Source organism: Lipophrys pholis (genome assembly GCF_963383615.2).
Source record: "Lipophrys pholis genome assembly, chromosome: 3".
NCBI classification, from domain to species: domain Eukaryota; kingdom Metazoa; phylum Chordata; class Actinopteri; order Blenniiformes; family Blenniidae; genus Lipophrys; species Lipophrys pholis.
In genome coordinates this window covers 15,633,208-15,647,383 of record NC_137627.1, presented here as the reverse complement: position 1 = coordinate 15,647,383, position 14,176 = coordinate 15,633,208, and the positions used below count along the sequence as shown (strand labels likewise).

General features: G+C 42.6%; 1 protein-coding gene across 2 annotated transcripts in view; it reads left to right on the top strand.

Moving 5' to 3' along the window:
• Positions 1-5,589: 5,589 nt before the first annotated feature.
• The window catches only part of dscaml1 (Down syndrome cell adhesion molecule like 1), a gene marked incomplete at its 3' end in the record, with an annotated part of 107,298 nt that continues 98,711 nt past the window's right edge, over positions 5,590-14,176 (top strand). For both annotated transcript variants that reach the window (XM_080458994.1, XM_080458993.1), the window contains exon 1: positions 5,590-5,782. In XM_080458994.1, the coding sequence (XP_080315120.1) occupies positions 5,740-5,782 (43 nt within the window). In that variant the 5' untranslated portion in view covers positions 5,590-5,739. The remainder of the gene's footprint in view (positions 5,783-14,176) is intronic.

The window sequence follows — 14,176 nt, the reverse complement described above, 5'->3', positions numbered from 1 at the left end:
TCAGACATTTACTGACTGATCAGAAGAGGGGCAGCTCTATGTAGACCTCTTCAAAAACTCAATTAGACTAAGGCCCCGTTTACACAACAACGTTTCACGTGACAACACCTAATCCGTTAAAAAAAATAGGAGTGTTTACACTGCAGCAGCGGACACACAGACAACGATGTAGTTAGTGTGCCGGGCCATGGGAGGGCGCTGTTGCTTGATTTTGTCATGAAACTACACAGACGTGTGCAGAGAACAACACGCTATAAACATGAAGAAAATGGAGAGAACCCGACATCCGTATGGACTGATGACGCATCGGTTGCTATCGAGGGGTGAGTCTCAACTATAAAACTACTGATATGGACGATAAAACTAGAATATGAACCCACTACCGGTCCGCCATGTTTGTTTACAACTGGATGAGCAGAAGGGAGGGAGGGGGAGAGATTTGGGCCTGCGCAGTAAGAGCGCTCGTAGCCTCCGGCAGTCTCTGCTGGAGGGAATAGCGACCGTGAAAGAATCTTTCCACCTTGGGAGCCGGATTAAAAACTTTGCGGATACAGTGGATCCGCACACTGGTGTCGTGTAAACGGACCTCCCCCAAAAGTGAAGAAAGTTTTGCAGATACACTCGTATTCGTTGTCGTGTAAACGGGGCCTAAAGAACATCTTTACCAAAATATCCCCATCTCATATGTACGTGATGTAGTGGTGAGGCTCATAGTGAGGGGGTTGTGGGTTTGAATCCAGTTTGGAATTTCGGACTTCGGTATGTGGAGTTTGCATGTTCTCCTTGTTTTCAGGTTTTTCATGTGTGCTTCGGGTTCCAACAATCCAAAGAGAAGCATGTGAAGTAGTTGGTGTGCTCACAACTTATTTACTGTTTAACATAATTGTCCATCGGTGTGATTGTGAGCGTGGTGGTCTGTCTCTGTCTGTCCTGTCCAGGGTGTGCCCTGCCTTCACTCCCTGCAACTAAGATAAAGAGTGTATATAAAATTATGGGAAAGATGAATGTTATTGAAACAGACTTGTATCAGTATATCTGCAGTAGAAGTCTGTGGGTCATCATTGATTTAACCACAGCTTCTTCACAAGCAGTTGATTCAGATCATAGAATAAGTTCACTGAAGATAAATGACGCTCTTTTCTTAAAGCTCAGTTTGTTGTGTTTGTTGGAGTAACTCGTACAAATGAACTCCATGTTCAGAAGCAGAACATTTCTCACTTTTGACAGCATGTGCCTTCTTTTGAGTGTTTGTTTGCATAAGACAGTTTAAATGTTGGATGACTGTGCAGGATGCATGATGGGAAAATCATGTGGAGAAAGTTTTGTTTAGATGTAACAGACCAGAACAACAAAGATTTGAGTGTAAACAAGATGACGGTTTGTTCCTATTTCCCCTGTCTTTATTCATACATGAAACATGATAGATTTTGGGAGTTCCATGTACTTGCACTTCACTTCTTTGTTATTGTGTCTGACCAAGAGCCTTTGTTTAACAGTCAAAATGTTTATTTAGAAAAATATGTCTTGCGGGGTGTGCTCAGCTTTGCAAATACATAAAATGTGCTAAACTGCATTGATATTAGTGTTCCTCCTTTTTCTGTTTCTATTTGCTCGTTTTATCACGTTTGTTAAACTCGACAAACTGCATGTATATTGCTTTTCAAGGAACTAACCAATAGCTCTGGCTACTAATAATTTGTGCTTTGTGGTGCAAGTTGCAGCATGGAAGCAAAAAACGAGAGCTCTGCTGCTCAGAATAATGTTGACTCACAGTCACTAAAGTCAAGTCAACCTGTTTCATATCCACACCTGTGTGGAAAACCAAAAATATCCAAGGAGAAAATAGAGAATAAGTCAACAGGCCACATTCTTGGTGTTATCGGCCTGTGGTTTACAATTCTGAAATGGAGTCAGCAACCTTTTTGCCCCTCTCTATACTGTAAAACAGGTATGATTTTTTTTTGTTGCTGATAACATCTTTGATTGTGACCACTGGGTGTCACTAGATATCTCTGATCAATATCTCTGTACACGCTTACTTAGTCAAGTCTTTTAATGTATTCAAATGATTAAAATGTTAATCCTGTACAGAGCTGTGTAAATTTCATTCCCTTCGTTATGCTCCGGGAACACATTTGAAAATCAGAAAGTGTGCTTGTCATCCACTGTGGAAGCGGGAGCAGCTGGTCTCTAGGTTGGTCCCACAGAGGATGCCTCCAGCGGCAGCCATCTTGGTGGTGGTGGTATCGCCCTGGTACGATATGTTTTTGTCTGAAGGCGCTCTGCCTGCTCTGAGAATCACATCTTTCCCCAACTCTAATTTCTCCCATTCCCAATCACGTTGTCTTTCTGACTCACCTCTCTTGCCTCTGTCTTCTCAGCCATGCAAATACTCTCATTTACAAATCAGTAAAGAACTGCGAGAGAGGGGGGGGAGAGAAAAATGGAGAGATGAACCTCGAGTCGAAGGAGGTGTCCCCTTTCAACACATATACACCTCCTCCACCCCTCACCCCTTCCTCTCGTTACCCTCCCCAGCTCATTTGAATAAATTAACACCCCTTGATGCTTTGCATTTACTCCCCTGCAAAACACACATATACAAGCACACTGCCACTAAAGCAAACAGATTCTTAAAAAAAACACATGCCGGCGCCCCAGACTGGAAGGGGATGGAAAAGCAGCCAGAACTACATGCGCTGCGCTTCGGCGTCATGCAGACACAAGCTCACACACACAGATCCTCTGATGTGCCGATACACTTTCGCACATCTGCCACAACAATCACACATGCCTGGTTAAAGGCAAACACACTCCACTGTTTGGCAGCTTCCTCTTAATGTACTGCAGCACACTGGGGTGTGATTCATATTAGCCTAATGCGGAAGCTCGTTCATACAAAACAGCAGAGAGAACCAGTTTGCCTGCCTCGCTGAGGAACCAGCAGTACACTGCTCTACTTTGACCGCTTACACGTGACACAAACAGTCATGTTATTTCTGTTTCAAAGCCTGCTTTAATTCCCTCGGTTTGTTATTTGAATAATCCCAATTAATTCCATTAATCAATCTTTGAATGATAAAGACTTTTCTTCCTCAACCAACACTGATCGTGCCGCTCCTCATTTTAATTTGGATCCCTGTGACCTTGTACTGAGTAGCAGCAGTACTGTGTGCTCTCTCACTCTCCCTCTCAGAACTCTCACCCAGCTGAGGTTTCACTGGACATGGGGCTTGTGCATTAATATGGGATACGTTAATGCTAATATGGTCCTAGCATGTAGCATTCACATTAACATCCACATTAACTTATCTGCCTCATCACTCTCTCTGTCCAACCCTTGCCCCTCCGTCAGCTTTCTCTTCCTCCGCCGAGCCCTCTGCTTTTCTTCTTTTGTCAACAAACTCTCTCTCCTTAACTCCCCGACCACTCTTACCTCCTATCCTCTTCCCTATCTCCGGGCAACAACAGAGCAGCGTGATGGGGAGAGTGATGGAGATGAGTCACATGCTGCGGTGGTTTTTAGCGCTGTGGTGGCAGCCTGTCCTGGGTCCTGTTCTCGGTGACAGTCACTGGAGCTGTCTGGGAGCCGCTTGCTTTTTCTCCAGCCTGGCTGGCCCAGCACAACCTGTCAGCCCCCATGATGATCACTGGCTGACATACACTATAACCTGCTTGGTGCTGTCAGGCAAGCTCACGTCAGCCCCTTAACCAGCTTGCCATCCGGCCTTTTGAAGTCCTGACAGAGACTTCACATGTTAGCGTACAGGGCAGCTGGGTGGAGCTTCTGTATTCACAGAGCTTAGTTTAAGCGTCAATGTGCTGGCTGCTTTTTTATGGCCAGCGTGTCACTGGAAAGGGAGGCAGGGTATTGAGGTGAAGAATACAAGATGCAGAAGCAGTTTATATTCCCCAAGGGCTGTTAGATTATGAAATAGCAGTGCCCCTCTCACTCACCAACCACTGCCGGCTGCACTTTATACCAGAACTATGGATTGTGGCTGGAGTGCATGAAGCTCAAAATTAGTTTCTGTATTCACCTATACTTTAAAGTAAACATCTGTATGTATAGAATGTTTAAGTGCTCCAGTGTTCACTCTATTTATGACTGAACTGTATGTCCCATTTGTTTGTTTGTGTGTGTGTGTGTGTGTGTGTGTGTGTGTGTGTGTGTGTGTGTGTGTGTGTGTGTGTGTGTGTGTGTGTGTGTGTGTGTGTGTGTGTGTGTGTGTGTGTGTGTGTGTGTGTGTGTGTGTGAGAGAGATATTGTGTGGGTGTGTGTTTCCACCTGTTACATAATAGAAAGTGGAGGCAGAGTGTGCTTCCTTTCCTGCCACACAACAGTGACTCTTCGGTGTGAGTGAGAGAGGCCACAGCTTGCCTGACTCCGATTCCATAAGTAGGACTACTTTTGTTTCCGATGCTCAGTCAAAACACGACATTACAGCAATGAGACAGTGGAAGGTGATTGATGTCAGAGGAGTAACATCAGTGCAGTCTCTGTTTTTTAAGGTTTATTGATCAATAGAGTGCAGAAAAGAACGGCAGGACAGAGACGATTAAATACAGGAAGTTTTGAACCGTTCCTGCTGAACATGCAAGGATGTTTAATCAGTTTGGGATGTACTGGGGTTTAAGAACAAAACAATTTGATATGAACATTTCCATAAATATCAAACGTGATTGACACTTGACAGTGCTATCAGTGGAGTACTGAACTTATGAAACATAGACTGTGAGTCAGGATTGTAATTTGGATATTTAAGGGGCTCATATCTCCCTCTGTTAATGTATTGAAGTTTCCTTTGGCAAAATGACGAACTGACTAATAGTGTAGTTGAGACGAAACTTGAGAGAGAGAGAGAGAGAGAGAGAGAGAGAGAGAGAGAGAGAGAGAGAGAGAGAGAGAGAGAGAGAGAGCGAGAGAGAGAGAGAGAGAGAGAGAGAGAGAGAGAGAGAGAGAGAGAGATCTTATGGACAGTCCCAATAACAGTATTGATGATTCTCAATCATTTAAATATGATTTAAGTAATTACTTATTTGAAAAAAAAAATTTTTTCCTGTTGTAAAAGGTGATTTGAGCGCCTCCACTGTTGGAGCTGCACGCAGATGCGCTGCGCAGAGCGCATTTTCCACTTTTCCTCTGGAAGAAGACGGACTGCGCTCCTTCTCATGTTCATCTGGAAACCTGACTTTCCCGTGTCTTTATTGTTTAGCTTTTATATTTGGGCAATTCCCTTCTCCATTGCGAAAACACCTTTGAGCGCAAGATTAGCCACTCTAAACCAATTTATGGAAATAAAGAGGATTTGCATGGGAAATTTGCGCGTAACAAACAAGATTTAAATAATTTGTATGACAAGAACATTTGAAGATTGTGCTTGAAGCGCAGGCAGAAACGTTTGCCGCGTGCGTAAAGCAGCAGTCCCACTTTTTGGTTTGATCCGAATCGTAGGTATATGGCTCACCTCTCCACCAAGGCGCATCATTAGGATACCGGGGGAGGGGCGACAGCAGCGCGACCCGGTAAGGGGAGGAGAGAGCGGGGAGCAGAGGCGGTACTTTCTCCGATGCTTGTTTCTCGGCGCCGGAGAGTGTGGGACCAGGGCTGGAGAGACCGCCGGGGAGCATCAGCAGAACCAGTCCAGCACGCAGCCTCGCCTGGCCGACAGCTGCGCCGTGCACTCTTCTTGGGGGGGCTGCACAACATTCCTGTGAAATATAACTGCTTTTAATGGCATGTGGCTTGTAACTATACTTCTGCTGTATTCTTTGCAAGAAGGTAGGCTTCAATTCGGTTTCAAGGGTTTCTTATCTGCATGTTGTACATCTGAAGTTGTGTTGTGTGTGTTTATAAGCGTGTTAGAGAAATAATATTTTGCCGGACTAAATAAATGAATGCCATAAAGGACAGACTGACACGTCGAATCAAACTCCAAATAACCTTTAGAGAAGGACTGATAACTTTTTGGGACTGTTTTGGGGAGGATGCTTTCCTCACCAGCCATCATTTTTTCCTGCGAGAGTGTTCGAATTCCTCTTGCGTTTTCAATGACTCACAGTGATTATCTGAAATGTGATTAAATGATAAGAGCAATAGCCCTCTGTGAGCGTAAAATCAACACACACTTTAGTTTGGTAAACACAGGAAAAACCTAAAAGATCACCAAAGTACACTCTGTGTTTGTGAGGATGCACAAGACAACGGCATTTGCATTTTGCTTGATGAATATGTGGAGGTGTCGTGAATATGGAGGCTGTTGAAGAGGAGGAGAGGCTGATAAAGATCTGCAGGCGCGCGCGCACTGAGAAAGGGATGAATTCAAGCGCGGATGCTGGCCACAACTGTCGGCTGTTTACGCGTAAAAGTCCAAAGGGGGCAAATTAGTTTAATGTATTTACAGACTTTCTGCGTCCTGTCGCATCAGAAATAAGATGTCATTGTGTGAGTTTGTGTGTATATGGGGTTGGTTAAGCTGAAAGGGATTGGGGTCCCCCGGGGTTAAAGCATCCTTTTTAGTATTTTATTTTCTGAATGACCACCGTTATAGTGCCCAAACCTCGTTTTACGCGAGCATTTATGTGCGTCTGTGTTGAGTGCATGCGGCTGGGAGGCAACAAGGGTCAATACATTTTATGAGAGACGTGTGAACTAATGCTGGGGGTATTATTGAGCACTGGCCTATAATTTGCAGATAATGTGCCCCATGTTGATATTCAAAAGACAAGAGGCTATATATTACAGGTTATTTTCTTTGATAAAATGTAGGAGTGCCCGTGCATGCAGACTCAGTTGTTATCATCCCTGGTCTAATTATTCATCCACCATTTTCTGTGGCACCAGATTTCACTGATTGGCTTCGCTCTAAATACTGCAGATGCAAGATAATGATTCATTTTACCTTTTAGGTATGAAATCACAAGGTTTTACGTGTGGTTTTCCATAACTTTATAACGACCACACAACGAAAAAAGGACAGGAAGACTTGATTTTTATCTAAATTTTCCTCAGCCTTAATTACGCACGGTACTTCAACTGAATGTAGATGTGTCTCTTCATTTACAATGTAGATCTTGTATGGTTTTGTATGGTTCATTTTGTTTTATAATTACGGGTAATCCGTCTGTTTGAGTCTCCTGGTCGCCGTCATTGGCCTTGGCATTGCCCTCTGCCAGGCTGCAGCTGCGGCGAGGTCTCCTGTGCCGTTTTGTTGTATGTAATTGGATTACAGGGTCTATTTCGATTATACACACTGTACATCGCCCTGTCCCGTGACTGAAAAGAGATATGCTGTGCGTGTGTATGTGTGTGCACGCGTGCGTGCTTGTATGCATGTGTGATTATGTGTGTTTTTGTGGTGAGGGGAGGAGGGTTTGTTGCAAACAGCTACTGGAGCGGAAAGAGTGCCTGAGATGGGAGAGATGTAGATAACGCAGTTGAAAACAAACTTCCATTTTCCGTTGATTTTTACCGTATAGTACCCTCATTTCCTGTGAATCAACTCTGATTCATTGTTCCACTGGGATATTGTGTATTCTAGATATGTGTAATTTAGAAATAACTTTATTTCAACGGGAAACGGCGGGTCTATTTTCATACATGCATATGCATTAGTACTGCGTATTTTCCGGGCTCGGCCGCGCCTCCTAGAATAGCACAAGGTTCTCTGATTTTCAACATTTTTATATTAGTGTTAAGACATGTGAGCTCACACATTTATTTCTGACAAATTTGTTTTACCCCTTTCTTCTCCCTGCCATTAATTAGACATTCATTCACTCATTACTGACCGTTTGTTGCTTAGTTTGGCTGCATATCAGCACACCTGCACCCATGAGCGCGTCGAGGAGGGGGAGAGGAGAGGGATCGAAAGATGGATGGATGGAGGCAAAGGAGGGGGGAGAGAGTACACACATTCTTCTTTGTCATGATTTGGGAGTCTGCTTGTCATTTTATGGAAATAAAATTGAAACGAACTCAGCTGGGAGCTGTGTGGGAATCTGCGTTTAGGCCTGACAGGCCAGAGCAGGGCCTGGTACATTGTTAAATAATTGTTGAAATTAATACATATATATATTTACACATGTCAGACAAATTCGCACTGTTTTCGCTTGGAAATGGAGGAACTGCAATTAATAATTTTGCATATTTCAATGAAAAATGACCCAGTGGTGATCGTGACGCCTTCTGCCATAATTATTCTATCAATTAATGTGATTCCGGTTTTTTCCAGTTTCTGTCTAAGGGCCTCTTGCGACGCATATTTGTCATTAAATTGAATATCCTCCTTGTTATTTCTGTGTCGACGGACCTCTATATTTTGCCAGAACTTCCTTTTTCTGTGCTTGTGGGTGGAGTGAACATCGTTTTCCATTTTAAGAGTGATTCTGACTCTTATTGCATTTATTCAAGAATTTTAAGGAACAACACACCGATTTTCCTTTCTCAAATAGTGTTTCAGTAGAAGTGTGAAGTATGGAGAAATTATGACCTGTATGGAGAACTGAAAAGTGTCTTAATTCCTTCACAAGAGCCTCTTGCGCAGCCTGATCCGCTGATCTGCAGACCGCGGACTGACTGTGCGTAAATTTGGAATCAAAACAGAAACCGACTGGAGGAGAAGTACTTAGAGGGGGAGCCCAAAAGTTGTGGTATGAGTCAGACTCTGGTGGTTCCTTGGCTACTCCCGACTTGCAGATGCTTGGTGCCTCTGGATTGGGTAACTGAAGCTTTATTGGCTGATCTTTGACAGCAGCACTTAAGGAAAAAATTGTTGCCTTTTCGTCCCTGTTTGTAAAAATAGCAGAGTGGACTCTAGGTTGATTTGTTTACTCTAGATAAAGTTCACAGCCTTGTGTTGATATTTCCCGTGAGCGAAAGTTGTGGGGTTTTGTGATGAACATCCTTGTGCCATAGCATGTTACGTCAAAATCAGGTCAAAATTCTTTGAAAGGGCTCACCTTTTCGGATTGTTTCCCTTAGTTTTTATAGAGTAGTAATGAAAATAAGAGTCTTGCGATCACACGATAATACTTCTCCGAATTACATTGGTTACAATAGTTTTACGACGTATTACAGTGAAATAACTAAAATACCCCCTTGTGTGTCCTTTTCTGTCGTTGTGCTCCGGCGCAACGACTCGTATAAAGCCTCGTATAAACTCTCAACATTTAGTTTTCTTAGTTTTCTTTGTACAAAATCGTCGTCTGCTTCTTAATGTAGGTGATCTTTTTGTCTCAGGCATCACCTTGAAGACACAGCAACTCAAATTACCTTTTACCAATGCGGGACATTCTCCTAACACATTGCGCCACTCAGGTTAAAAAAGTCATCTTATATATCCTCGGCGACGCGCGGAAAGACCGAGCTCATCTTGCACTCGGGCGTGTTCTCTTATCGCGCGCCACTCAAAAGCGGCGTTACTGCTTTCTGTTTACTCAAATGTCTGTTTATACAGCTGCAGACTTTCAGCTTCAACGGTGGATTAGGCTGTCACACAGCGGGGGGTATTTATTTTGACCGCACGCTCAACAGGTTTTACGCACACAGCGGAGGCGTCCAGCGCCCTCTCCATTACGCGCAGAGAAAGCCCAATTGTTATATCTTGAAAGAAAGGCGCAAAGCAAGAAGAGTGAAATCATCAAAATACTCTCTCTCTCTCTCTCTCTCTCTCTCTCTCTCTCTCTCTCTCTCTCTCTCTCTCTCTCTCTCTCTCTCTCTCTCTCTCTCTCTCTCTCTCTCTCTCTCTCTCTCTCTCTCTCTCTCTCTCTCTCTCTCTCTCTCTCTCTCTCCTCATTCTGTTTACTATGAAACAATTTATGGTGCTGCCTCTGAGGGAGCATATATGAAAAAAAGATATCTACTCACATCGACATAGAAACCATCTTTTTGAAGTGGAGATGTGAATTTTGAAAGGCTGAAATGGTTGTCTAATATTTCACTGACACAGCATAAACTAAAGGTTGTTTACTGCTTACCACCCCTTTCTCTATTTATATGTGTGTGCATGTGAAGTGTATTCACATCTCAAACCATGCCATTTTCTTTCTCTTCAATTGTTTCCCCCCATTGAACTGAAACCATGTTGAACATTATTTTTTTCTCACTGCATAAAAAGCAGGAAACCACATTGTCATGCAGCCCTAATGCATATCTCAATCTGGAGTCATTGTATAGTAAATGAGCAGCCCCTCTATCAAACACGATTGTATCTTTTGCCTTTTATGTTGTGCCATTTATATGCAGCATCACCACAAATACCATATTACCACTGACTTCAATGCCTCAGCTGTTATTTGGCCTGAATGTGTTTTGTTTGGCGTTATCTGTTGTGCTACGTGGTTCAAGATCCACGCGCTATTAAGAGTGTATAAGTGCAGCATGAAATGCATTTATGTGATTTTGTGTCTGTTTGAAGGAGAGGAAGAGTTAGAGAGTGAGGTAAAGAAGGAAGGATTTATAGCCCTGTTTTTCTATGCACAAGAGGGTATGAATATCTCTCTCTCTCTCTCTCTCTCTCTCTCTCTCTCTCTCTCTCTCTCCCTCTCTCTCGCTCCATTTCTGTGTGTGTGTGTGTGTGTGTGTGTGTGTGTGTCTGAATGAATGTAGATGAGACAGAAAAAGCTGCATTATGCATAACGGTTCACCATAGGCAATATCCTTGCTTCTTCGGCATACATATTCATACTCCATTTTCATATCCACTGCAAAAGCCAAAAGAAAGTGCAAATGTATTTGAGTGTATAGAAAAGAAATATTTGAGTTCAAAGAAAAACAGAATGGGAAAATGTATGGAAAAGAAAAGCAAAGGTTTTAAAAAAATGAGACGATGAAAGAACAAATGACAGAGGAAGATTCTGTGAAGGGTTCACCCAACAGAACAGAGATTTCTGGGTGTTTCACCCTAAATCACTTTGACCTTCTTCGTTGTAATCAGTGCATTGAGGCTTGAAGAAGGGAATCAAAATACAGCTCATGAATGAATGAATCCTTCCCCTTTGCTCCTTATTTCTCTGCTGGGGAAAGGGTAGAAAACAGAGCCTGGGGCTATGGAAGGTTAGATGTTGCATAAATAAAGAACAGAAACTAGGTTATTGTGTTCGGAGATTTTCACAATAGGAACTTTTCATGAATTGTTTACATTTGATTATGATATATTATTTCTAATACATTTCTTTCTTCATTTGCCCCGTAGTAAACTGCACTTGTGATAAAAGTTTTGGGCTAGATAATAACAAAATTTCTGTAATGGCGCAGTTTAATGCAGCAACTTCTGATGACAGTAATGTATGTATGACTGTTCACTTGCATACCTCAGTTTACCCTAACCCCCCAAGGGAGTTCAGAACATAACAATAAAATCCATCAACGATCTATAGTGTTTCTTTATATCCTTCTGTAGCTCCCCCTCATGCCAAGTGATCCTCATTATTTTGAAAGCCAATGCCTTACCTTTTCAGCAATGTCCTATAACAGCCGACTCCTTCCTCAATTAACATTTACAATGTTTTCAGACCAAACTCTGAACCACCACTAGGATAACTCTCATGGTCACCGTTCTCATGATGTTTTTTTCTGCTGGAGGCTATAATCTGTGCAGTGCCGACTGTGGCTGGCTTCCACGAGTTTGTACACATGTGGCTATGGCTGCATGAGCGTATGTGAACTCACTGACCTGAATTCATACCACAGGACAAAGCGATTAGCCATCACATCATAAGGCTGTTGCTTTTTAGATGTTTTCCCTCAGACTATGAGTTGTAGTTTGTATTTTCTATTATTTCTATAAGTTTCATAGATTCCGAATCTATAAGGACTGAACATAGTCAAATGATTCAACATCTTGAAGATTGGAAACATATATTATTTTTATCTATTGATCACATATTTAATCTCTGTTACAACTGCTACAAGTAGATGCAGGATTGTATATTTGCACAGCTTCTTTAAGGAGTAACAGTTGGGGAATCACATTTCAAGCACTGGTTTATATCTTTGCATACAAATAAAAAAGAGACCACTTTATTTTTGCTCTGAATGAAAAACCTAAACAAAACTAAAGAATAAGAAGTCACTTACAGCTCCTTGGCTGCATATGCAAATGTTTAGAAAATACAGCAATCAACAATGCACCTTTGATTTCTCTCAGGTGAAACTTTAATGTGCTCCCATCCTCAGAAGTGTGTGAAGAAAACATATGTACGTATTGTAAGTTCAGGAACAACTACTCCGAAGGATATTTTATGATTAGTCTTATGGGTGAGGTCAGTTGTATTTCGAATACAAAGTCATGCACAATGATTGTGTCTTTTGTTGTCAAGCAGAGAAAATGATTGTTATGTAAATGACATACAAAATCGTGCATTCATCAGAAAACTGGTTACTGTCACTGCTATGATCTGCTCATTGTTTTCTCTGTATGTGGCAGCTTGTAAAACAGATCAGTGTGAGACTCACCCAATCGTTCATTGTGTTGCTCTCCATGGTGCTGAAAGTGCAGATCAGTCAGCCTCGCACTGTGACTGACATGGATTCAAATGGATGGATTGAACTTGACCTAAATTCACTTTTCTTTTGAGCAGAGGAACTGCTTCAATACTGTTCTCCTCCCATCTCTGCCATACTCGTACACAGACGCATTTGCTGTCTAACATTCATGTTCATGATCGTGATCCCAGATTTTCCCCTCTATGGCCTGAGTTTGACATGGAAAACTGAAGCAGTCGTTTAACATTACCCTCTCTCTCCTTTTGACCTTATCACACATACACACACACATACACGCGCACACACTTGCTCACTCAGTTGCATCCATTCACCTTTGCACCTGAGAACCTTTACCCCAACCAGCCAGCCATGTCCTGTCTACAATATTGCACTCATGCTCGACTCACTGATCTCTTCTTCCGCTTTACACCCACGCACACACAGAAACCAGGGAAGTCGGATGTCGGCCTCCCACAACAGTGCGATTACAGAGTGGATAGACTATGTGTGTGTTAAACGTGAGAGGAGATTATGTGGATTTAACTCTCGCCATGTGGAATACAAATTCCATCAAATAACATGGCCTGTCTTTGAGGAATATCTGGGACGGCTGAAAGCATGACAGCAAATGTGAAATGCAAAAAAAACACAAGATAGAGAGCTGTAGGTAAATGCATGAAGTGGCAGAAACTGACTACAACCAAGAGCGTGAAAATCCCCTTATGCCAGTTTTGGTTTCATCCCTAATCCCTGCATTGTACTTTTGAGCTTTCTGTCATGTGAGTCATCCCGTTTGTGCCATGTTATTAACGCCATTATGTCATCACATGTTAATACAACATGCTGGACAGAAAAGACATGAAAATAATCTTTTGTATCAGCCATTCTTTCTTGCTCATATTATGTCTTCAGATTATCATCTGACAAAGAGGGTGACTGGGCCTCTGTGCTCCATTGTGCTGCCGGCTACTAATGATATCTCTTGATGTAGAGGATCTGTAGAAATTACAGCCTAAATGACATCTGATAGTGCTTCTGTACCTCAATTGATAGGCCACATTGTATTTTCTCCCCGCATAGGGGGAATTGAATAGATAGGGCTAATCCAGGCATTGTTGACACAATCCAGGAGAAGGGATTAATTAAGTATCATTGTCTGAGAAGAAAATTCTGTGGCTGGAGGTGTAGCGCCCTTCTCCTGGCCCCCAGCCAAGCTGAACTCAGCACTTCTACATTCTTTTCTCTCCCCCACTACTGCCCCTTCCTTTCTTCCTCATCCTCGCGAAAACACAGTGAAATACACAGATCTTACAAGGTGTCGCTATACCAACACTTTAAACTGGACCAGCGTGTTTGGAAAGCTATAGTCTATTTCCCTAAGGATAGTTTATATGGTAGAAGCTCCCCTGTGCTCCATAGTAGTAGTACTTTACAGCTGACACCTGGAGTATCCGGCTCCTCGGGCCTCTAAAGCCACACATAGAGGCCTTCGTTCAGGATATGATAGACTTGTGCTGGTCTGAGATGTTGAATTGCTTAACTATTGTTCCCATGTGGATGCTTTGTTTTCCTCCGCGATTGAGCATATGAGTAGAAAAAAAATAAATGTGGTGACGCTGTCAAGTTGTGTGACCCATTTTTCCTGCCATTGTGAGGCAGATTTCCAAAGGACTCCCTGGATACATATAT